Genomic DNA, 26,903 nt, shown 5'->3' on the forward strand with positions numbered 1-26,903 from the left:
ATTTCTCCCCCTAAATTTGTGCATAGGAGAGAAACGAAAGTTAATGCGCAAATTTAAACTATCCTAAAACAAAATTTTGTCTTTAAAGCGAATCAGCTTAAGAAAAACTCAGGAGTATAGAGAAGAAAACTCAAACCGTAAGTCACCGATTGAATTTGCATCCAGAAGGTCTGAGAATAGAACGCATAATCTCAGAATAGATCCAAAAGTTCTTCACATCGTTAAGCACTAACCCCATGAGTGATCCCTTCCTTTCTTCCCTTCCCACAAAAGGACACATACTCTCAAGCAAAAGTTTGAATGTTGTACAGTTGAGAGATGTCCCCAATCATATGCCAGGAGCAGCCACTACCAACAAACCGAAGTCTGATGATATGCCTCCATAGCTGCTCCGACATAGAGCGGGATTAGTTGGTCTTTGGAACCCAATCCATTTTGAAACTGGATTGACGTTTGTCATCAACGCACGATACTCTCTCCCATGACATATCCTGTTTATCACAAACAGAAGATGTAGAAACGTTAGAAGCATTAGGAGATTTGGGAGAGTGAGCCTTTGGAACCCATTTGTAGTTGGGTTTAACCCATTTCTTTTTCGATCCTATGGGTGGCTCAGTACTTGATTTGGAACTTGAAGCCGACTGCCGAGATGACTTTGACCTAACCGGTCTTGGCTTCACAGGAGCATCTCTTGAACTAGGCTTGTTGGCTGACATTTCCTTCTTGCCCTTGGGATTCGGATGCTTGTCCTTTGGAGTTTGATTCTTGGCCTTGGGAGTTACATTCTTGGCCTTCTTGGCATTCCAGTCGTCAATGTCTGAACGTGACTTTGAGGGGTTTCTTTTGGAGTATCTCCCTCTTGGCGCGTTCTGCCAGCCTTGCACATAGTAAGGAACGTATGCGCGATTTGGACAATTTCGGGCAATGTGACCAGGTGTTCCACAATGAAAACATGTCTTTTTCTTCACTGTGAAGTTGTTTCTTCCTGCCCCTGGTGGCGTATCCTTGCCTTGTCTCTTGTTGTTCCTACATGCACACTTGCCACAAGAACTCTGTTGCGTTGGAATTGGTGGCCTGTATTTACCAACGGCAGGTTGATTAGAAGCAACATATTTAGAGTTCAAGGGGTCGTTTGTTTGTTCAGAAGAACTCTTCTTGTTCTCATCCTCTGCTACTTTACCTGCACAAGAAGTAGCAACATTAGTATCTTCAATATTAATAACTCCTCCTGACACAAATCCATCTCGTTTTCCATATTGAAGATGTGCCTCCCTGTCAATTTCTTTCTGTGTCATGGGGATGGATGTGTAGTTATGATTGAAAGGAGGAGGAACACTATCATACCCTAGACCCTTGCTTTGATTTTCTTTGAATTTTAATTGGGTTTCATATAAGGACTCGACTGTCTAACTTGACGCAGTATAATTTTTAAAACTAACGTCTATTTTTCCACACTTAATTTTTAAAGCGTCAAGTTCTTCAGTTACAACAGCAAGTTGTCTCTTAATATAGTCATAATTCTCACACTTGTTGCTATACTCTTCCTGAAGTTTCCTAAAGTCCTTGGTTTTTGCTTCTAATTCAGCCTTCAGGGGTTTATGTCCTTTCCTGAGTTGATATCCTTCATATCTCAGGTCCTCAATTTCTCTTTTAAATAAATCGATTTGTTCCCGAAGAAATTTAATCGTAGCTTCACAAGCTGGACTACATGTAACTTTAGTGACCGGAATGTTTTCAGAACTCATTGTTTCTCTACACTTCAAAGTATCAAGTTATTGAATTACATCAGCAAGACTAAGATGATTGAGATCTTTTGACTTCTTGATGATAGCCACATTCATATCCCACGATTTCGGAAGTGAATTCAATAGCTTTTTGTTTATCTCAGATTTAGACAAGAAGATCCCAGCTATATTCATCTCGGTAATAAGTGTAGTAAATCGCTGCAACTGAGTTTCAAGGGTTTCTCCAGGGATATAATCGAAAATGTTGAAATTTTGTCTTAACATATCCTGACGACTCTCTTTCATGTTTTCAATTTCCTAGTAAACTTCAAAAACTATTAAAAGCAAAACTAGAACTTAAAAGTCAAATTAAAAAAGTCAAACTTGAAAAGTCAAACCGAAAAGCTAAATTTGAAAATTTAAAAGATAAACAAAAAAAGTCAAAGTTTAAAGTCAAAGGTCAAACTTGGAAGTCAAAGTCAAAATTTAAGGTCAAAAGTTAAAAAATAAAAGTCAAAAACTAAAAATATAATTTTATTTATTAATTTTAATTTAATTTATTAGTATTATTAATTTTTTTTTAAATTTTGAATGAAAAAGGAATTTAAAATTAAAAGAAATTGAGTTTTGGGGTTAAAAGTGTCAAGAAAAACAAAACTTGCTGCGACAGGAGTGGTTATACTAAAAAAAAACGGAAGCTTGCAACAACAGAAAGCTTGGCTCAAGTGGTAAGACGCATGGATGTTCATTCAAGAGACCTGGGTTCAATCTCCGGCACCTCCAATTCGCGTATTATTTTTTATGCGAGGCGAGGAAAGTGCTTGCGAGGATGAGGTGCTATCTACGAGGCCGTAAACCACCGAGGCCGAGGCCGCAAGCTCGGACCGTGAACCTCGGGCCGCAAGCTCGGGAACCCTAGCCGCCGGCCGTGAACTGTTTCCGATAGTAAGCTCCGGCCGTGAACTCCGAAACCCTAGCCGCCGGCCGCAAACTCCGATCAAAAACACCGATTTTTCAACTTTGAAGCTCCAAAACTCGATCAAAAACCTTTTTTTATGAAAAACACGAAGAACAAACACCCTTATTTTTGCGAGATCTATCCAAAAACGCAAAAATATTTCGAAAATAAGATCAAATAATGCCCCAAATCTGACAAAATTGATTGATACAACTTGGCTCTGATACCAATTGTAAGTCCCTAAAATGTCTGTGTATCAATCAGATCCGTTTGATGGTGCGGAATCCCAATCAAACGGATGATGTCATATCAAATAGAAGAGAAGGAGAAGAAGTAGATGATGAATCTCCAATAAATTAATGAATAGAATGATGATCCGGATACAAGAGATTCACACACACACTAACACACAATAGTTCTTCTGTCTCTCTGGCCGTAAACTCTCTAGGGTTCATCAATCTGTACTCCTCACCCTAACACCTCTATTTATACTTGGAATATGGGCCGGATAACACATGGATCGTAAATGGGTTTACGGCCGTAAGGTGTTTACGACCGTAAACTCAGCCGTAAACTAGACCATAAATTCATAAATATTACAGAAAAATATAATTGCCCATAAAAGCAAAGTATAAACCATATTTTGACCCAACAATCAATCCGAACTGTTGTACCAGGATTAGTGTTGAGTAGCTCCAACACATAATCCCTCAAAAATCCATACTGTACTTGGTAGTCCCCACTAATGATACGCTCAACCATTGACTTTGTCCTAACAGCCTTTTGCAATGACATTCCTACCTCCAGTTTCTTGCACAACTCTTCGTGTAAAGCTTTCACTGGAATTTTAGGGTTACTCTGTATTTGTTGAACAATTAAGTTTGCTACGTATCTGGAAGTGCAAGCTTTAACCGCCCTTGTTTGCAAACATTTATGCTCATCTTGTACTGTTTTCACCAACCAATCCTGATTTTCATTAGCCCTCGATATTTGGACTGCCCATGGACATGTACCTTTATTGGCAATTACATCTTTACCCTTGCACTTTGCCCTACTTTTGGTTGAGGGCCCACCACCATCAACTCCTGTAGAAGGTTTACTTACAACACCTTTACATTTCACCCTAATCCGGATTTTGTCATTTTTTGCTAGGTATAAAGACCTCCTTGTTGCTACAGCATGTGAGTTCATCTAGTTTTTAACATCAACCTTGGTTTTGAAGACCTGACCAATCTGAAGTGGTTTAACATGAACCTCTCCATGTGAGCATGTACTTGACTTACTCAACTCTTTTAGCAGTCTCTTCCTATCATCTTCATGAAATCTTGCAAATTGATAATCATCAATGGCAATAACTTCCAACTCATCATCAACCACTCCAATCCCATCATCTTTTGAATGATTGTTCAAGATTCCATGTTCATCTACATCAACAGCATTATGGAATTCACTCATGTCTACATCTACATCAAATTGTATGTTAGACTCATCCATATTGTATTCACTGTCATCAGAATCATCTCAACTATCCTCAGAACCATGGCCACTCTCAGAGTAGAAAGCCTCTCCACTATCATCACTCACCATACCCTCTAGATAATCCACTTCTGGTTGTTTTTCAAATGAAGTTTGAACATTAAACTCAACATCATAATCAACATAAAGTGAGTAATCCTCTACAAATGGTTCATAGTCATCAACTGTTGTAGTATTAGCTCCATCATCAGCTTGGCAGCTTGGTTCCTGTACATGGTAAGTTCCCAATTGTTCTTCAGTTTCAACTGCACTAGTGATCACTTCTTCTTGAGTTTCAATTTCATGATTCACCACTTCCTTTTGAATGACATGACTTTGTTTACCTTGTGACCTTATAAATGGTAGAATACTCTTTGAGTAATCATGGCCTTCATCAACATCTAACACTTGTGACTGCTCATAATCAGGGTTCATAGACTTGTTTAGATCAAGCTTTCTACTACATGATCCTGCTTCTCTCCTACAAGGTTTCTTTCTATTCATTTCAGGTGACACACTATCAGGCTCCAACTCTTCAATAACAACTTTAGAAAGAGACTTGTAATAACTAGCTACCCTTGTCTGACCAGTTTCAATATACACCCTAATAAGTCTGTGTTTAGGGACATATGATACCATTTTAAGTACATCTTGATCATTACCTAAAGGCATTAAGCCATAGTCCAAAGGGTATTCAGGGATACAGAAATGGTAGTAAAGGGTTTGCTCAGTTTTGTACCCTAGTTCTCGAACCATGTCGTTAAGCTCATGAACTGAAAATAAATCAGTGTCAACATAATCTACATATGCTACAACACCATCAACGTATTTCCTTCCAGGTGCTTTGGTGAAGACACCACTGTAGTGTATCTTCAACGTGAAATAGTTGTCATAACCTTCTGTAAACACAAAAAAAAGAGTAAAATCAATGATATCCTTACGTCAACACAATAGACCAAGAAAAAACAAGTTTTGTTGTAGTATTGTACCGTATGTTTTTCCTAAGTCCTCCATGGTTACAAATTTTTCTCGAAAACACCATATTGATAGCACCATTGCAATTTCTGCAGCTTAAAACCCTAAATCACAATTTCTGTTCTTGCTTCTACGATGGGAATTAACCCAATGACTAAACCTGTAACTGATTATCTTCTTGAGAGAGGGACGGGTAGTGATGTGTAAGCAAGTAATCATTTCATATTAAAGAGAGAAGGTTACAATTGAACTGACGAAATTACCCCTGCAATATTTTATTAAAAAATGAGTTAACGGTGAAATGCTAACGGAGTGAGCCGGAAGGACCATTTGTTAAAAGTTTTGAAACCACAGGGACCATCTGTGAGGTTTTTTGAACTTAAAGACTAAACTTGATATTTCTGGAAACCACAGGGACCATTTTTGAAGTTTTGTCTTTACACAATTTTAACCCAACTATGGATAAACATTCAAGTTAGTCCATCTTTTAACATTATCTTGGTAGTTTAATTTGGACACTGTAACTTTAGATTCTTGGTATTTATACTTAAACGTTTTTTATAATTTTAAAAATAATTTACAAATTCTAATTCTAATAAAAATCAAGAGAGTAATCTATAGCCATAGAAATAAGTAATCTCTTTGACATGTGTCTGCATATTACAAAATCAAACAAGAGTCTCTCTCTCTCTCTGTGTGTGTTAATTTCTTCCGATAATCTGGAACGAGTGGTGATGCTTGCTCACGTCTCCTTCAGCCCTCAAAAGATCTTCTAAAGCATAAATACACACAGATGTATATATAGGTTTTCGACGATGTCGTATAGGCTTTCCGCTTTCCTTCATCCATTGCAAATTCTACTCTGAATTAATCCAAATTGGAGATGACGACCGCGATGCAATCTCTGTCGGCGACGTCCTCTTACTCCGTCGGCTTTGGCTTCCCCCCTAATTTCACTACTCCTCAAACGCGCCTCCATCGTCGTCCTGTCGTAGTAATCGCGAAAGGTAGTACAAAATCCCCTCTCAGATGCTCACTGAACTTATGTTTATTTGAGAAGTTTCGTGGTTTCTGTGTTGAAGCTCTTGTTGAGCTTTTATTCCTGTAGTTCAATCGATCCTGGTGTTAGTACTTGAATCGCAAAATTATGTGATCTATTTAATTGATGCTGCTTAGAATATCATGAGCTCAAATTGTTCGATCGATGATATGGTTATTTGTGCAAGGCACTCTCAGTGTTCAATTTACTCATTTACTGAACTTAATTACGAGTTAAAACCCTAGGCTCGAGTTTCTAAATTCTTGTTTCTGTGGTTTGATCTATGCTTCTATATTGCTGTTTGCTAAGCTGTATGTTTGTTTATTTCAGCTGATGAGCCATCAGATAAGTCTGTTGAGATTATGCGTAAATTCTCAGAGCAGTATGCTCGTAAATCTGACACGTTTTTCTGCGTTGACAAAGGTGTTACTTCTGTAGTTATCAAGGTAAACTCCTTCATCTTGGGCCCTGTTTGTTTGTTATACATGACATGATAACATGAAAGCAATTACTTTGGTGGATACAGGGGTTGGCAGATCATAGAGATACATTGGGTGCACCACTTTGTCCTTGTAGGCAAGTGTATTTCAAATCTTCCTCGAGGGAAATTTTGCTTTTGATTTTGTAAAATGTAAATGGAGTCTTATAAATCATATAATTTGCTACTTGCTTAAAACAACAGGCACTATGATGACAAAGCTGCAGAAGCAAGTCAAGGCTTTTGGAATTGCCCTTGTGTACCCATGAGAGAAAGGTAAAAATCCCTTCATTTGTAAACAAGCACTAGAAGTCAATTACATGATCTAAGCTTTTAATGATTTGAAACTTAATTATAATGATCATTGATTTATTTCTAGATATAATATATCGTGATTATTTGTTTGTAAAATCTCAGGAAGGAGTGCCATTGCATGCTTTTTCTCACGCCTGATAATGATTTTGCTGGCGATGAACAGGTTAAATTACAATCATAAATTTCATTTTAACAAACTTATGCATCAATTTTTCACTTTTTTTTACCAATTTATATTTTATACATGGGTGTTTCATTTTTTTTTGCCAATTTATGCAACCATTAATACGAGCCATGTTATCATGTTTTAGCATGACAAACAAGTTACTACTAAAATATTTCACATAAAAAAACAACTTTCTTGTACAAATTGAACATTTAATCCTAAAAAAGCACAATTTTTGCTTCAATTTTAATGTGATAAATTGGTTACTGGTAATACATGCATCTTTGGTCCTAAAATAAAAATAGTTGCATATTTTGTAAAAAAAGAAAATCATAAATTTCATTATAACCCTATCTCATGTGATTTTTGGAATTTGGATATAATGCAGGCTATTTCCTTGGAAGAAATCAAAGAATTGACAGCAAACATGTAGTTGCCTAATTTTTTTCCAAACAAAACAAGCAATCGTTCATGTATATTTATATGTTAAATGCTAAATGATTATATATCATATTATATCATCAATCTTCAATCTAGTTGTGTATTTGATCTCTTTTCTATAGCTTATCTTCCACGAAAACAATAAACAAAAACACAAACGAAAACGTTTTAAAGATAAAAACTATAACAATACAATATTATTATCAACAAATTCAATAAGCTTTAACAGATGTAGAAGGTGTAGAAGCCGATGAAGAAGAACCACCAGTTTTCTTCGTACAATCTTTCCCCATTCTCGAAGCCAAAGCAACCAAAAACGGCCGTGCACCACCACCACCGCCGGCAGCAGCAGCCACCGTCGGCGAGTTGTGACTTTTGCAGGCGTGATCGGATTGGAACCGGTGCTTCAAACAGAATTTTACGTCGCAAGACTTGCAAGCACTCGTGTTTGAAAAGGTAAGAATCTCTTTACACCGCCTAACACCACACGTGGGTTTCTTCTTCTTCTTCGCATCACAATCTCCAGATTTCCGATGCTTTTCCAAAATCAAAACGTTCTCATCTTCTCCTCCTTTTCTGTTTAACGGAATCTCCATCGACATCGAACATGTTTCGCAAACCAATACTTTTCTACTGTTGTGATCCGAGTTTGAACATTCGTGAGACTTGTACGATCGATGTTCAACGCAAAAAACCTGCAACAGAAAATCGAAATTGATAGATTACAATCGATATTCCATGAGCAGAAAAAAGAGAACCGATTGAAGATTTCATGAACTTACCTTTTCACAGCCATCGCATTTGAACGGGAGAAAATCGAGCTGATTGCAATCGGAAAGCTGGCAATGCTTGCCTAAATCGGGAAAAGCTTCTGTTCCTGCCATGGTATTATGGTAATTCTGTTGATCTTAAGAACAATTTAATGGTTGAAGAAAGTGAAATAGATAAATTGTGATTTTGTTTGTGCATTGGGGATTTTTGGGGTGAGTATATATAGCTTTGGTTTTGACTTGGGGCGTAAGCCATGAAAGCGTATACACGTCTGCTTGAAAAGCTTCTGGGTTCTTCTTTTTGACTTTTTATGAAAGCGGACGAAGGATTTGGGTCTTTGGGCCCCACATAACAGAAGGTTATGGACTGTTTGTGGGCCTTTAAATTCAATTTAATGGACTGGGTAATGCTTATCTTTTGGGCCCTCCGTGTGCTAGAATATAATCTAGATACGAGTTAATGTCCGTGTGCTAGAATATAATCTAGATACGAGTTAATGAGTTACTCAGAAATAATCCAAGTGGTTAGATAGTAGTATGTAGTAGATAGTATAAAAATGGATTTGTGTTTTATTTGTTTTATTTTTGTGTGATTGATATATTTCTTTTACTTTTCTCTTCATTACAACTGGGCCCAAATTTAACCCAACAACCAAAATCCCAAAAGGCAGTGCTTAAGATTTTCTCAAGTAACTTTATTTTGATTGTAGCTTCTTTTTAAAACCTTTTACTATTTGAAAAGTTGATTTGGTAATTTTTATCGTTATCACTTTGTAATTCCAATTATTTACTTTTCTATGTTTTTGTCTATTCTGATATTGTATTTAATAATATTTTGTTATAAATTTTAGTTATATTTAATTATTAAAATTTTATTAGCTTTTATTAGTTAACCTATTTAACTAAATAAATAAAGTAGAATTGAATGTATTTTTTTTTTACAAATATGTATCTTAAAAAATAATTGTTAAAACTTTCAAAGGCAAATGTGAAAGATTAAAAAACATCAAGGCCGCGTAGTATTTTTTTTTTTAATTATACAACATCAGAGAAAGCTATATTTTAAAAAAATATGATGTATATTTAAAAATGACAAATTATATAAGAAGATTTTATATAACGTATAAGAAAATAAAGATATATTAAAAGGTATTAAAAAGATTAATTATTGATGTGATAAAATATAATTTATCTTATATTATTATCTATAGAAAGTAAACTATGAGTTGCAGCAACTTTTTAAATAAGCCTTCAACTATTATTCACCATTGTTTTTTTATGGAAGAGTTGTACGGTAATTTATTCCAAAGTTTGGCAAAATCATGATTTTGATCGTAGGATTGTAGGATCTTACGATCTTAGTTATGAAAAACCAGCCAGATCCTATATGAATAATATCTGGGGTAGGTTCGCAAGTAAGATCATAGGATTGTAAAATCGAGATTTAATCCGATCCCACTCCCCCTTGATTTGCTTTTAAAAATAAAAATAAAAATAAGTAAAAAATGAATTTACCATTTTACGATATGAACTCTTTACCGGTTTACCGTTTAACTTTTTTGTTGCGATTAATTTTGAAGTTTTTATCTGCTTTGAATGAGAAACTGAATGTGTGCGATATTTTTCATGTTTTGAATTTATAAGTTTAATTTATGTTTTTTTGTGTGATCTTAGGATCTTGATCCCGATCTTGTAAACCAAAAGACAATCATATATAAAATCTCGATCTTGACAATCTTGTTTTATTTGATTAAAAGGTTCATTCAAATTCAAAACAAAACAATCGTCTTTATATACGACATGTTTTATTCGGACATTATTATACATTCAACAAATTTATCTATACATGATTTAATATTAAAAAGAAAACCCATGAGTCAACTATTACGTACATTTTAACTCGCTACAATTCAAGGGATCTTCGAAACATTCATGCAACCTTTTTTTTTTATGTAGGTTAAACATTGAGGTGGACAAATTCCAACTTGTTGAAAATAGATTTGTTAATAAGTAAATAAACTAAAATACAAATTAAAATAGATATTGTAGGTTCCAAGAAGACGTGTTTTGTGACTTTTAGCAAAAACAAAAGGAAAAGTTGCCCAATTGTAAAGACAAGGAATAATACCCTTTCCTTTCCATAAAGTTCTAAAAGCATACTCCATCCCATATTTTATTTTATTTTTGAATTATTTCATTTTCTAACCATGTCCCACAAAATGTCTAATGACATCGTCAACCTGTTAATGCCCCACCTTCCGCTCCTAAAGATGATCCGGTAAAATTGGCGGGTACTCGAGTAGGATGAATCGAGTAATAAGTTGAAAGGAGTCACTTGTAGTAGAATTAAATAATGATTTGTTTATTATTGATGCTACATCCGTCCTTCGAAGTCCTTCAATGTTAAGATCGGTGATCTTCTAATTCGGATTAACCGTATCACCTTGAGATAAAACAAAATAGATCAGAGCACTTCAAAAATGGTCATAGAATTACTCTCTAGAGCCAAAGCCACAACTAGAGAAAGTTTGGTAAGGATGTAATAGTGTTTGAGTGGTAAAAAACATTTGTGTGTTGGTAGATTGTGAAGCTTTTGTTGAGGTGTGTATCATTTTAAACCGTTTTTAACGGTGAAGAGCTTGTGACATAATTATAAGATGTGGCACGAATAGTGCGTCTTGTAGCCGACTTCGTACTTGACTTGGCATGAGTTTAATGTGTATGTTTTTGTTATTTAGCTAGATTTATGGTTTTCTTATGCTTGTTCTCCTTTTGTTTTTCACCACTCCCTTCATATGTAAAAATTATGGCTTCAAAGCGTTTTTGTGAAGTTGTTTATTCGATAATTCCTACGAAACAATCATAGATCAATCAAGAGCTTAATCTAGCTCCTAGTGATGCTGCTAAGGCTACGAACTCTAATTCTTCTACTGTCCAACCAATTCTTTGAAATATCGTTTGCAACTTTGCATGTTATATAACTGGAGGTAGCTAGGTTTGTTTTTGTCATGTACTAAATTTGTTGGCAATATTATCACTGGAGGTAGGTTTGTGCTTGTCATGTACTAAATTTTGTGGCACTATTATTACTTGCACAATTTTTTTTGTCAATGTTATTATACCTATCATGTGTAACTTAAGCCATATGTTGTCTTTTAATTTAAACCAAATTTGAACTCTTGTACCTTTCCTTGGAGGTACCTCTTGGTATGCATCTTTTCTATCGTGATTATTGTATTACTAGTAGTAGAGATTGGTATACATTCTCTGCGAGTAATGCCACGGGTTTGTGGGCTTTTTGCCGATTTAATTAAGAACTAGAAATATAAGTTCTTCTAGGGTGCACATATTTTCTTGTTTGCCAATGATCTACACAGTCTACTCGATAAAATTCGAGATATTCCCCCATTATGTAATGTTCGGATCAGGTGCACATTATTATTATTATTGTGAAGTTAAAAGTTTCAATATTGGCCCTACTTACGACATGAGGAATGCTTGTACACGTCGTGAGGAGTGATTTGGACCCACACATCATTTTAAGGCTCACAACGTGAGCAGTCTAATGCTCACAACGTGAGAGCGGCTGAAGACAAAAGCCCTAAGTTTTCGGTTTTTTTAAGGGAATGAGAGGGCTAGGGTTGCCCACTCTCTAAGCCTCTATAAACCCTAATCTTATTCCTCCTAAAGTTCCTTTGTTATTTTGATGAATTTCTAGATTGAAGAAGAAGAGAAGAAGAAGAAAGAAGTACTCTAGTGGTGGAGTGGGCAAAGTATCATCATCATCATCATCTTTTCCTGCTTTTGGACATTTGTAAGTATCAAAGGCTCCGAATTTATTGCTTATTATGGATAGATCTTGAGTTTTGTCCATTTTATTTATGCTATTGTATGCTTAAGTGAAGTAAATCCATAAAGTTGGCAACTTTATGGATTCTTAGAGTCCCTAGATCATAATATTGTTCAGATCTGAAAGTTGGTATGGATTTGAGGCATGCATGAAAGATTGAAGCTCATTTATTCACTTTTGACCTAGAAAGTGGATGGATCATGCTTGGTGCATGCATGGCCATAAAGGAAACATTTTTATGGACCTTAGGGTCCCCTATAACTTCTGGATGAAGTAGACTTGAGGACTTAATGGAATAAGGACTTAAAATGCTGACCCTTAGCCTCAGACAAAGCTCACGACGTGAGATGCAAGATTTCACGACGTGAGATTCGAAGAATCCCCGTCTTCTATTAGAATCATTGCAGCTCACGACGTGAGAATGGGTGTTCACGTCGTGAAGCCAATTCATGTGGTTTCTTTGGATGAGTTGACTAGGTTAGATCGAGTCGAGAGGGAATCAGACCGAGTTCGCTGTCACGACGTGACCAATGTCTGGCCACGACGTGAGGTTGGATATGGGTTTTAAGGACCATTGACTTTGAGTTTAACTTTGACTAAGGTTGAACAATTTTGACTTAAGGATATTCTAGGTATTTTGGATTGTGTTGAGAATTGGTCTTATAGTTGGATAGGTGACGGTTAGAGTTGAGATTCGGAGTCGAGACCTCATCAGCTTTTGTACAGATTGTGAGGTGAGTTTTCCTCACTAACTTATGGGTCTAAGGCACCAAGGTCGGCCCGTTGGATTATATATCATATTATGTGATAGTATGTTATCGTGTTGTAGTGATCTGTTAGATATGTATCCTGGTATATAGGATCATGTTATACTTAGTGATCTGTAGATCTGTTTGATTGTCGGGTGACTGATTATATGTTTATCTATTATAAGTGCACATATTTTGATTGGCGGTTGAGATTTTACTGCTATATGTGTGGGCCAATAGACCCTGGGCATTCCAACCCGATGGTTGATTGGGCCAGAGGGTATTCCATCCCAAGGATGATTGGACCCATTGTATATTGGCATTCCAAGCCGATGGTTGATTGGGCCTCGGATATTCCAACCAGATGGTTGACTGGACCCATTGTATATTGGCATTTCACCTAGGGTATTCCATTCCGAGGAAGACTGGACTCAGAGGGTGACTGGGCCTGGGTATTCCAACCCGATGGTTGATTGGACCTGACATGTTGTTGTATATGTTATTTGTTTATGTGTTGGTACCTTGGGGGAAACTTGATGGGTTTGAGCCATAAGAACTTTCCTATGTGCACATGCAAACCCTAATGCTTGGATCTAGGTTTCTCTAATTGAACATGCAATGTATCCAAGGCTTACAATTCTAGATCTAGGGTAAACAATTGAATCATATCATATGAAATCAGATCTAGAAGAATACCTTAAGTTGATTGCTTGAAACTTCTTGTTCTTGGAGCTTAGAGTCACAATTGTCACTCCTCTAATGGCTTACAAACACCAACTAGAAGAGGATGATCTTGAGAGAGAGAGGAGATAAGGAAATCGGCTCTAGGGTTCTTCCTTGCAAGAGTATGGCCGATTTCCCTCACCCAAGGGGTGTATTTATACTATGAGATACTAGGGTTACACCCTTACACCCTTAACCCTAATTGAATAACTTAGGCCCACATGCAAACCCTAAGCAATCCAAAGATCCTCCTAGATATGAGGCTTGGACGCTTTTAAGGTATCCTAACCCTAAAATCCGTCCACCCTAATATCCATAAGGATACATAGCCCAAAACACAACTATCATACATTTGACAGTTTATGCCCTTTTACTCAATTAACCTCTTTAAGTCACCAAATTAATTATCAATTAATATATGACTTATATCAATCAAATAATATTATTATTCCTTTAATATATTACTCTCATAATATATTAACAATAATATCTCTTCTCTCTTTACAAATCATCCTGTCAAGTTGCTATGGTGAAGGCAACCCAAAAGGACCATGCACAACCGGGTCAAGTACTTACCAAATATACTTACAGCCTTAGACAGTAATCCAACAGTCTCCCACTTGGATAAGTCTAGTAACTATATATGAAAACACAATCCGATTAGCAATCGTAGCTCTCAAAGATGCTGTCAAACTCTGATCTTATCAGTATCCTGTCGTTTAGATAAAGGATCGTACAGTCATCTGTTTAGATATTATGTGGACAATCTCATGGAACTTATTATCCAGCAATTGTTTCTCGATCTCAGATTCATTTGACATAGAACTTAATTGAACACATCAATTCAGTCCTGACCGGGACCGTCATATAAGTCAAATCAAATCATCGAGGGGCCCTGATATCGCTTTTACCCTCTTAGGATAAAAGTAACAGATAAACTTCGACTTATATGCGTTTACTATTTACTAATCAACTATACACAACAATGTGTTTTATGACATCAATTTACTGATGCGGTTTCACATTGTCAATGCACAACCAATTAATAAACAATAAACCATATATCTTGGTTTTAAGACCATATGATATTATCGTCTTGCGATCACTTGCGTTACGTTCCATAAAGTGATTCCAGCAAGCGCGGGTTTATTCCAATGCTCAAAACTTGTTCATAAGCACTCATGAACGTTGCAACAAACCTTTGCTACGTCTAATACCTTTTAGACAATCTACACACCAGTTCATGACAATCTTCATTCATACCTACTTCCAAAATACGAACAATTGTGGACCTTTCGAATAATTTGATTATTCTTAATAACTCAATTATTCAGGAAGTAAAAACATGCAAAGTGAAACAATAGTTAAACAATTAACATAAGACATTAGCTTTACTTATATATATAGCTATATCTACTATAATCATCTGTAAATCATACATAAAATCGATTTTCATCCCTTGTGGTGGATCTGAAGGGCCCACACACATCTGTGTATATGAGGTCCAAAAAACCTTCACCTCTATCACAATATCCAGTGAAATGTGATTTTGTCATCTTACCCAAAAGACAAGATTCGCATGCATCATCCGACCTTAGGTCAAATGATTCCAACACTCCATCCTTTTGGAGTTGGGCGATGCATTTCTTGTTAATGTGTCCAAGACGTTAATGCCACAAGCATGCTATGTCTATACCATTAGACGAATAAATTTGAAATACACTATTAGCTAAATTGTTTACACATATCACAATTTCATACACACAATCACAAGGTAAAACTTCAAAATAAAACATACCATTTTTAGAAGCAGAAATTGAACCATTCAAATCATTAAAAGAATATCTGAAACTTGTTTGAACAATGCATGAAAAGAAATAATGTTTCATGTCATTTCTGACGAGTAGCAACAGTTTATTAAATCCAAATTAACACCATTACTAAGCACTAGACTATAAACTCCAATCTTGGTGATAAGTGAAGATCGTCTATTCCCCATGATTAAGTTCATTCTACCGTGCCCCACCTCCTCACTTCTTCTTAGCCCCTGCAAATCAGAACAAATATGAAATCCACATCCTGTATCAAGAATCCAAGAACGAGAAGATGATAAGTTCTTATATGGAATAGTGTATATACCTGCAGAAGTTGGCTTTACCTTGCCATCTTTGTTATCTTGCGGATACTTCGAGCAACTTTGTTTCTAGTGCCCCTTGTCATTGCAGTAAAAGCAGATAGCCTCTTTGGGATTAGAAGAAGGTGGGTGATCAAAATTGGACTTTCCTTTAGGGCCACTACTAGATGACCCTGTATGAGACTTTCCCTTCCAGTTTTGCTTGGCAGGACCTTTCGTATTTTTACATTTTCCTTGACCAATGGCCAGAACGGGAGCACTAGAAGGAGTGGAGGCAATACATTTTCCCTTCATACCAGCTTTAGTTGCCTGCAAAAGTTTGTGCAATTGACCAAGGTGGTCTCACTGTTGTTCAAATGATAGGTCAAGATGAACTGATCATAACAACTTGTTAAGGAGTTCAAGACTATGTCAATAGGCAACTCCTCATCAAAGTGCACATTAAGCCTAACAAGGCGCTCTACATAACGATGCATTCTTTGTACGTGGACACATACATATTCTCCCTCTTTCATTTTGCACGCCATGAGGGACTTTACCACCTTGTATTTTTCTTAACGAGCTCACTTATGTTACTTCTCCATAAGGTCCTTGTTCATCTCATACAACCAATAATCCTCATAGAATCTTTGTAACTCAGGGGTCATCGTGCGACCATGATGAAAGAAACTTTTGTTGCATCATTGCAGTGCCTCTTATAAGTGGCTAATTCTTCAGGATTGGCCTTCTCTTCATCAATCTCAGCTAGTTTTTTCTCAAGGACATATTCCTTGTCCACAAAACGAAGGGCCATTTTGATGTTGTGCATCCGGTCATTGTAAGTGGTGCCATCTAATGTCACCTTTGAGCAGATGTTCAATAACGAGAAGTTTTGATTGGAGGAGGAGGAACCAGAATCTTCATTTGGATTAGACATCTATAAAAGGAAGGTAGTTTTAGTTAGATAAGAATAATCCTTAATATAACAACCCAAACATGAAATATTCAGGCTATGATCCAACTATATAATTAACAACTTAGAAAAGGGATGCCATAATGTAATTTTAAATTTTATAAAGGTAGGTAAATGACGATTTACCAATTCCACCAATAGAAAATGAAATTTTAAAAAGAAATTAAGTTTTGATGAAATTACTAGATCTTCTGAGATTCATTGAAACTATTCAATGACATGTTTAATCTCAAATTATGTTCTTCTATTATGTGAATAGGATACCGAGGATCACATACAAGATGTGAATAACCATGAAAATATTCTTGGTAACCTCATTGTCATTTATTATCTCAATTGATGTGTTGGTAAACCACATACGCTCCATCAACAATGATAATTTATGAGATACCCATTACAACTCTTTATTAGTCCCTATGGTTAACCACACACGCTCTACTAAAGATGTATAAACTGTAATGTGCAATTTCATGGGTTAGCATACAAATTCACATTTTCCTTAAGTAACTAGATTTGGTATTTTAATACAAAAAAGGTTCTAGTACTTTTTAATGTCATTATACTTTTAATGAGAATTAATTTTCTTATCAAACCCGTTCGGCTAACGACCCTCCACTAATCAAGGAAGCGGTGGGTGAGAGTGGACACCCATTCAATTACCATTTTATAGACAGTTTCCTTATACCCCCCCCCCCCCCATTATAGACTAGCTTCGTGAATGAGGCGTACTAGTGGTTTGACTTAGTCTTATACATAGAGTAATTATTAAACTTTTAATTTTACATATAGTATAAGGTGTATCTTAATACTTTTCAAAATACTAGGTTTATGATTAAATTTTGAAAATTAATATCTAAGTTAAATTTAAAAATAAACCAATTGATTTAATATTTATCTATTAATTAACATTTAATTAAATATATTAAATCAAATAACGATTATCTAATTAAATTAATCAAATAATTTAATCCTAATCCTTACCCTTTAAATTTTCGAAAATATAGGGTATAAGATTTATTCCAATTTTAGTTATCTCTTTTTTAGGCAACTAAACTGATAATTACCAAAATTTGAAAAACCCTAATAGCCTATCAATTTTCGAGATTTCTTGGGGATGAAGGTTAGGGTTTCAAAACACTAACCCTAATTTCAAAACTTGGGGAGGAAGATTAGGATTTCAAAACCTTAACCCTAATTTCAAAATTTTAAGTCTTTTACGGTTTAATTTTCATAAACCCTAATTTGATCAAATTAAATAATTATAGAAAATTCAATTGAAAACAAACCAAATGCTCTGATACCATTGATGGATTTTAGGCATAACAAAAAACAAGCTTAAAACTCTTAAGTGTGCATGCAACCCAAAACAAGATCTATGTTTTTACTATTGAAACTATAAATAAGAACGTCAAAATAAGAACCCTAGAAACCCTAGGTAATTTTCGAAAAACACAAGAAAGGGTTTAGGATTACATACCTTATTGTTGTTATAGTAAATAACAATTATCCTTGACATGTGAAACCTTTGGAAGCAAGCACCACAAATGTCGTGCCTCTAATAGTTCACACCCAAGCTAGCAAGAAAGAAGATTATAGAGAGAAAAGAGGGAGAGCAAACTTTCGGCCAAGCCTTGGGAAGGAAGTGATGACCGAAAATCAAATTCTAGGGGTCCTTATATAGAGCAATTAGGAAACCCTAGATAAGCCCAAAACCAATATAATAATATTATCTTGAATTGGTAATTATCTAGCTTCCTTCTTATCCTCCAAGGATAATTCTAGAAATCCTAAAAGCCTCTAGAAACTGTGAACCTTCCTGGTTGTAGGTTCTGGAGCCTTTTATTCAACTATTGAACAATTGCACTTTAGACCATGCACTTTTAATTAATTTTAATAATCCCAAAATTAATTCCAATCAATTTCTAATTAATTATCAATTTAATATTACTATTTCGAATTAATATACTATTCTCATAATATATTAATAAATTATTTATTTCAATTTATTAATCAAATAATAAATCATGATCTCTCTCCAAAAATCATCCTATCTAATTGCTAGGTTTGAGGGCAACCAAAAAGGATTGTGTTACTATCAATTCAAGTTTATACCAATTATAGTTATGGGTTTATACACCTAATCCAAGAATAACTTCTTGTTATGTATGTGTAGTATAAGACACTTGGTGTCATGGTATGCTAGACTGGTAGGGTCTTGCTTGTTGATTATATGATATTGTTGGTTTGAGTAGTGTATAACACTTCGTGTCATGGTATGGTAGACAGGTAAGGTCTTTCCATTGGACTATATGATACTATTAGGTGTCATGGTTGGTTAGGGTAATGTTAGTAATGGTTGTAGGTGGTTAAGTTGGATATCCTGAGAACTCTTGGTCTAAACCCTTATTGCATGGTTCTTGTCTGATTTATTGCTTTTGGGTGGACCATCTTTTCGACAGTCTATCTGATCTCTGAGTACATATGACTTTATTTATTGTATTAAAGTCCAAAATTTGGCCCCTGGAACCTGTATGTAAGACCAGGATTTGGCCCTTGGCATTGCAAGGAAAGACCATGGTGGGACCCATGGCAACTGTATGAAAGACCATGATAGGAACGATGCAACTGTATGACAGACCATGGAGGGAACCATGGAAAATGTATGAAAGACCATGGCGGGAACCATGGAAAACGTATGAAAGACCATGGCGGGAATGATGGAAAATGTATGTATGGCCATAGTAGGAACCATGACAACTATATGAAAGACCATGACAGGAACGATAGTAGGAAAGATTGCAGTGGGGACTGTAGCACTAGAAGTGAATATAAGAATGTGGTAGGACCACAACATCCACATGATATGTATCAATACCTATGGTTATTATATATGTTGTATGTATGATAGATAGATAGTTGATCAACATTAGAACCAAGGACTTTTCTTGTATGCATTGTATGTATGGTGGAATATGTGGTATACTGGGGAACTCATTAAGCTTCATGCTTACAGTTTTAGATAAAATGTTTTGCAGGTCGTTCATGAGAAGAGCTTGGCGGCACTAGGGCTGCAAACGAGTTGAGCCGAGCTCGGGCCTAACCAGGCCCGGGCTCGGCTCATTTAAACATTTATAAGCTCGAGCTCGAGCTCGGCTCATTTCGAGCCTTGTGGTACAAAGCTCGAGATTGGCTCGTTAAGAATTGTACGGGCTCGGGCTCGATTTGGGATAGGCTCATATACGATATACTCTAATTTCCTAAAATGGTATTTATTAAATTATTATTTATTTTAATATATAAAAATAAAAATAATTTTATTATTATATATGTAGGGTCGCGAGCCTAATCGAGCCAACTAACAAAGGCTCGAGCTCGAGCTCGTTTAATAAACAAGCCTAATATTAAGCTCGAGCTCGGCTTGGGCTTGTTTAAAATCGATCTCGAGTCGAGCTTTTAACGATTCGATCTTGAGTAGCTCACGAGTAGCTTGGCTTGTTTGCACCCCTAGGCGGGACTATACACACACACATCAAAGATTATAGTTTTCGTTGTTTGTAAATTTAACTCTGATAACCTTATGGTTTCAAATAAATGAATTTCACTTCTTGATTTTAATAAAAATGTTTTTAATTAATTTCTCTATTTTAAATGAAAATTCTCTTTGTAATTTTTGGGATGTTACATCTAGGGTCCACACATAGTGTCTTCTACAGTGGATGATTTCACTAGAGGAACTTGGATTTATCCTCTCAAGACTAAAGAAGAGGTTTTTTCATGTGTTACTAGTTTTTTAAGTCTCAACTAAAATCAATTTTCTGTTAATGTTAAAGTTGTAAGGCCAAATAAAGGAACATAATTTGCTGAACACAAAATTAAAAATCTTTTTGAATCAAATAGAATTCTTCATCAAACCACATGTATTTATACTCCACAATAAATTGGAGTTTTGGAGAGAAAACATTGGCATACTTTAAATTTGTCATGGTCCTTATTGTTTGAGTCTGGTTTGTCCTTACATTTTTGGGGAAATGTTGTTTTAATTGATGTTTTTTTTATTAAAGTGTATCCTTACTTCTGTTTTAAATGGCTTATCTCCTTTTGAGAAAAATATATAATTACTCTCCTAAATTCGATAATCTTAGGGTATTTGGATGTTTTTTTTGCTTTGGAACAAAGTTGAACATTCTTGATAAGTTTTCTCCTAAATTTGAAAATTATGTTTTGATTGGATATTCAAATAAAAGGAAAGGTTATAAACTCTTGAGTATTGATACTAGTCTTACTTTCTTTTCTAGGGATGTTAAGGTTTATGAAAATGTGTTTCCTTTTAAAATGAAGTCTTCTCAAGTTGCATCTAAGGATTTGTTACAAAATGGTCAGTATAATATCATATTTTCTAACCCTTTTCCTATGATGATTCTAAAATGTCTAAGTCTTTGATTAATAACACAAACTCAGATGACTTGGGAGTGACCCATCAAGCTGATGGTGGTAGTGTTGTTCAAACTCAGATTGATTCAGATACTGCTTATTATGAGGAAACATTTGTCCCTTGGTTTTGTGAGGATGTTCCCGTTACATCCGATCGGACTAAGGAAAACAATCCTTTTTTTTTTTTCTGAATCTACTACTCTTATTCCTAGTCACTCTCCACTTTCTTCTAGGCCTCAAAGAGTATCTAAAATACCTACCAAATTTAATGATTATATTATTGAAGGTAAATACAAATATGGTGTTAAAAAAATTAGTTAATTACTCGCTCTTGATAAGGAAACTAATTGCTTTGTGTCCAATTTAAACAAAACTCTAGAACCTCAAACTTATATTGAAGCATGTAATGATCCAAATTGGATTAAGGCCATAAAGGAAGAAATGAGGCTTTGTATATGAATAATACATGAAATATAACTAATTTACCTAAAGATAGAAATCCAACTGGTTGTAGGTGGATTTATAAGATCAAATGCAAGTATAATGGAGAAATTGATAGATACAAGGCAAGACTTGTTGCCAAATGGTACAATCAGGGGGAAGGAGTTGATTATGCTGAAAAAATTTCACATGTTGCAAAATTAGTTACAGTTAGACTTGTTATTTCTCTTGCTATTAACAATAATTGGGGTTTATTCCAACTTGATGTGAATAATGTTTTTTGTATGGTAGCCTGGATAAATATGTATATATGACATTGCTCAAAGGCTATCATACAAAGGGAAACAGTTATGTTTGCAAATTTAAAAAAATCTCTTTATGGTTTGAAACAAGCTCCACGAAAGTGGAATAAAAACTTTTCAATTCTTTAGCTAATTTTGGTTTTATACAAAGTATAAATGGTTTTTCTCTTTTTGTTCATGTTAAAAATAGGCCTATGGTTGTTCCTCTTGTATATGTTTATGATTATATCCTTACAGGTAATGGTATTATTGAGATTGAAAATGTTAAAATATTTTTTAAAAGTCACTTTTCTTAATAAAAGATTTGAGAAATTTAAAATATTTTTTGGGGATTGAAGTAAGTGCAACTGATAGTGGTGTTCGTTTTACTCAAAGGAAATATTGTCATGAGCTCTTACACGAATTTGGAATCCTTGGGGTGTAAGACTATTAGAGTTCCTCTTAATCCCTATTTAAAAATAAATATAGATGAAATTGATAAAAATGATGATTTGTTAACAAACATTACAGACTTTCAAAAATTAATTGGGAAGTTGATTTATTTGACAATTACCAAGCTAGGTATATCTTATTTTATGCCGACATTGAATCAATTTATGCACAGTCCAAATGAAGTCTCACCTGTAAATTGCATTTAGGTTACTAAGATATTTAAAATTAAATCCTGAAAAAAGGTATTTCAATTGTTAAGTCAGATTTATTAATGCTGACTGGGCTAAATGCTTTTCTTCAAGAACATTTGTTACTAGTTACTGTATTTTTATTGAGAAATCTCTTGTTTCATGGAGGAGTAAGAAACAAAACATTGTTTCTAGATCCTCAATTGAATCTGAATATAGAAGATTAGGATCGATAACTTGTGAAATAATTTGGATTCTTATAATCTTGTGTGATATATGTAACAGCCCGGAATTTCAGGTATCTCTTTAAATTATTTTTGGGGCACATTTAGGAGGGGACTCGGCGAGTTGGTGCAAGACTCGCCGAGTAGGGCCATGGTCTTGGTCGCAGACGCGCGACTGGACTCGACGAGTCCAATAAGGGACTCGGCGAGTCGACGCTGTTTCAGCTGAACCCTAGCCGTTTCATTTCTGATCGTATATAACGATCTTATGGCCGTCATGTCGCGTCTTTTGGCCGGTTGAAGATCCCCTGGGAGTGTGTGAGCATCTGAAGCAAGAGAGAGGACTTGAGAAGGCTTGAAGAGATTGTTAGACAAGGAGGAGCAAGGTGGTGATCAAAGGAATCGAGTACTGGAGGTTTGGAGACACAGGGAACACGTTTCCAGGTAATCTTCGGATCGAAATCTGTAACTTTTACGTTGTATGCGAGTTTAGGGTTTAGGAAACCCAATTAAGGGTTAGTTGGATTATATTGTTGTTATAAGTGTTAAAAACCCCTGTAATAGTATATGTGAAAGTCCAGGAAGCCCTATATCTATATACTTCGAAATCATGCGAAATACAGGAGGCAGCGGATTGACTGCATGGCGAGGACTCGCCGAGTCCAATGATCAGACTCGGCGAGTAGCTTGAAGATTCACTAGAACTCGCCGAGTTGTTCTTCAGACTCGGCGAGTAGCTTGAAGGTTCACTAGGACTCGTCGAGTTGTTCTTCAGACTCGGCGAGTAGCTTGAAGATCTACTGGAACTCGTCGAGTCGTTCTTCAGACTCGGCGAGTGGTGTCAGGATGTCTATACTCGTCGAGTTACCCTTTGCACTCGACGAGTCCGGTCAAGATTGACCGTTGACCTGTATATATCTTAGAGGGGTCAGTTGTCTTGTTTGATAAGATCATTAACTAGGGCTGTGGTATTATAGGGAACCTGCGGACTAGCGGATTGTGTGCGAGTAGCTCGAAGAGGTTATAGCCTGCGTACTACGAGGTGAGTCTTCTCACTATACTTCACCCGGAAGGGTTTGACTGTTAGACCGGAAGGTCGTGTGTGTTATATTCATACTATGTCTAGAGAGGTAGATGCTTTATATGTGATGTGTGCTTATATGCGATATATGTTATGTGGACCGAAAGGTCCGGGCCGGAAGGCAATGTTATGTGGATCGAAAGATCCGGGCCGGAAGGCAATGTTATGTGGACCGAAAGGTCCGGGCCGGAAGGCAAAGTTATGTGGATCGAAAGGTCCGGGCCGGAAGGCGTATGTGGGTAAGTCGTATACTGGGGAACTCACTAAGCATTTATGCTTACTAGTTGTTTATGTTTTTTTCAGGTACTAGTGATGACCGTGGAAAGGCGCCGGCGTGACACGTACACACTGCCACTGTTGAAGATCCTGGAGATTTATTATTTATATTTTGAAACAAACTTGGAATAAACCCTTTTGTCGAATAATGATGTTTTGTTTTAACGGAAAAAATTATTTGAAAATTTGAGATGTTACAATTGGTATCAGAGCCTTGGTTTGAGGGATTCGGGGGTACTTTTGGGTGCAACTGAACTCAGACCGGGGATTTGAGGAAAAACTTTTTCTTAAAAATGATAAGGACGTAACATTTTATAAAGGGCAAGGCGGTAAAAACAAGGGTGGAACAGTGTGTACGAGCAGCCAGCGTCCGAACGGTAAAGATCCCCAGAATACCTTACGATGTTATGTTATGCACTGAATTATGAATTGTTATGCATGCTAGAAGACTAGGTATACATGATAGGAATAGAATTGCCTGTTTTGTGATGCCTTAGTCTAGGGAGATTGCTTATATGAGATATTTGGTAGCGTGCAAGTAAATAGTGCATACTAGAAGTAGAGTACTCGTTATTCGGGATTTGGGGAGGAAGATTTGGGACGAATACTGATACGGTGTGGTCGGTAGTATTGGGCCCGTACTATCGAAGGCACCGGATCAGTGGAAGGCTCAAATAAGAATCCCTGGAAATCGGAGACTGGGTAGGGCGCGTATCGAGTACAATTGTACTTGGTGGAGTCTTTGATGATTTTATGTTGTATTTCAGAGACATCATGGTTATCACACGCAATGGGGCGAGTTCGAGCGGTGCGAGTGACGAGGAGATTCGTCAGATTATTCAGGAAGAGGTAGCTGCGGCGGTCCGGGCTGAGATCCCGGAGATGTTTGGGTCTATTAAGACCACGTTGATGGAGGAGTTTGAGGAGCGGTGCGCCGCAATTTCTGAAGCTGCAGTTGCTGCCGCTACCGCAGCGGTGGCTGCTGCCAGGCCGCAAGGGGGTGATTCATTACTATTCAGGGAATTCAGCAACACGAAACCCCCTGAATTTGATGGGACGCAGGATCCGATTGCAGCTATGAGGTGGATCGCCGACATCGAGGGGTGTTTCTATACTTGCTCATGCCCGGAGCACTTGAGGGTACGGTTCGCCTTGAACCAGCTCCGTCTGGGAGCGAAGGATTGGTGGAAGTTCGTGACAGCGAACTTCACTCAGGCAGAGATTTCGGCGGTGACATGGGAGAGGTTTACAGAGATGTTCAGGGATGAGTACGTTCCCCCGGTAGAGAGGGAGCGATTGATTCAGGAGTTCTTGACCCTTAAGCAGGGTACTGATTCCGTGGCAGTGATCACACGGAAGTTTCATGAGAGGGCAATGTTCTGCCCCGAGCTGGTATCTACGGAGCAGTCGCGAATGAGCCGCTATTTGGGTGTTTTGAAGAGGGAGATTCGGGAGTTTGTGTCAAACTCCACCTATCGTACTTTTACTGAGCTTCAGGCGAACGCCAGGAAGCGCGAGATTGAGTTGGAGACTCAAGCGAGGGAGGAGGCTGAGTCTCGGCAGGTGGATCGACGGCCGGCCCAGTCTCAGCCGGCAGCCAAGCGGACTAAGTTCGCTGATTCGAGGATGGGAGGTTCGAAGGGTCGCACTTGCGCGAAGTGCGGCAAGAGTCACGAGGGGGCGTGTCGAGCTAGTGGTTGCTACAAGTGTGGCAAGGACGGACATATTGCCAGGGATTGCCCTAAGGGGTTTATGGTTTGCTTTCACTGCAACCAGACAGGCCATCGGAAGGCCGAGTGCCCGCAACTTCGTCAGGGAGCTACACCTACTACCCGGACTACTGAGACCCGACCGGCGAAGGTCGAGGCCCCGAGGGCTCGCGGGAGAGCCTTTCAGCTGACTGCGGAGGAGGTCCGTGCTGCGCCCGATGTTGTGGCAGGTATGTTATCTTTCATGTATTTAATTAAAGGTCGAAATGTTATGCTCATGTTAATATATGTGTAGGTACTTTCCTTGTGAACTCTATGCCTGCTCTAGTATTATTTGATTCGGGTGCGAGTAGATCGTTTGTATCGTTAGCTTTTAGCCAGCACATCGGCATTAGTCGTGAGCCGTTAAGTCGGCCTTTGAGCGTTTCCATTGCGGCTGAGAGGGTGATTTGTGCTACGGAGGTTTTTCGGGGATGTGTGCTAGAGATCTTCGGGGTCGCATTTCCGATTGACCTAATTCCTATTGCGATGGGTGATGTCTGTGTCATTGTAGGCATGGACTGGTTGAGCCGATTCAGCGCTGTCATCGACTGCGAGCGTCAGTTGGTGACTATACGAGACCCTAGTGGGGGAGTTCTTACGGTGTACGGCGAGGGTACCCGTTCGAGATTAGCTTTTTGTTCGGCTGCTAGGGCGAGGCAATGCCTACAGCGGGGATGTAACGGTTTTGTGGCGTATGTGATGGATACGCGGGAGAGTTCCGAGAGACCGAAGACCTTGAAGGAGGTTCCAGTGGTGCGCGAGTTTCCAGATGTTTTCCCCGAGGATTTGCCGGGAATACCTCCTGCGAGGCAAGTGGAGTTTGGTATCGACCTAGTTCCAGGGGGGGCGCCTATTGCGAAGGTGCCTTATCGTCTTGCACCTCCAGAGATGCAAGAATTGTCCTCGCAACTTCAAGAGTTGTTGGGGAAGGGATTTATTCGGCCGAGTAGCTCGCCGTGGGGAGCACCGATTCTGTTCGTCAAGAAGA

At 37.3% G+C, this 26,903-nt stretch overlaps 2 protein-coding genes across 2 annotated transcripts; one reads left to right on the plus strand and one right to left on the minus strand.

Moving 5' to 3' along the window:
• The first annotated feature begins 5,848 nt into the window (after positions 1-5,848).
• LOC111891764 (ferredoxin-thioredoxin reductase catalytic chain, chloroplastic) lies at positions 5,849-7,706 on the plus strand. Its single transcript, XM_023887830.3, has 6 exons — positions 5,849-6,179; positions 6,542-6,657; positions 6,738-6,787; positions 6,894-6,965; positions 7,107-7,167; positions 7,559-7,706. The coding sequence occupies exons 1-6, from the start codon at positions 6,056-6,058 to the stop codon at positions 7,601-7,603; spliced, it is 468 nt and encodes a 155-aa protein (XP_023743598.1). The 5' UTR covers positions 5,849-6,055; the 3' UTR covers positions 7,604-7,706.
• Positions 7,707-7,759: 53 nt separating this feature from the next.
• LOC111891754 (zinc finger AN1 domain-containing stress-associated protein 12) lies at positions 7,760-8,639 on the minus strand. Its single transcript, XM_023887823.3, has 2 exons — positions 8,394-8,639; positions 7,760-8,306 (listed from the first exon to the last, which is right to left on the minus strand). Exons 1-2 carry the CDS (start codon positions 8,493-8,495, stop codon positions 7,824-7,826), a joined length of 585 nt encoding a protein of 194 aa, XP_023743591.2. The 5' UTR covers positions 8,496-8,639; the 3' UTR covers positions 7,760-7,823.
• Positions 8,640-26,903: the final 18,264 nt, after the last annotated feature.

This window comes from Lactuca sativa, chromosome 4 (assembly GCF_002870075.4).
Source record: "Lactuca sativa cultivar Salinas chromosome 4, Lsat_Salinas_v11, whole genome shotgun sequence".
Classification (NCBI taxonomy): Eukaryota; Viridiplantae; Streptophyta; class Magnoliopsida; order Asterales; family Asteraceae; genus Lactuca; species Lactuca sativa.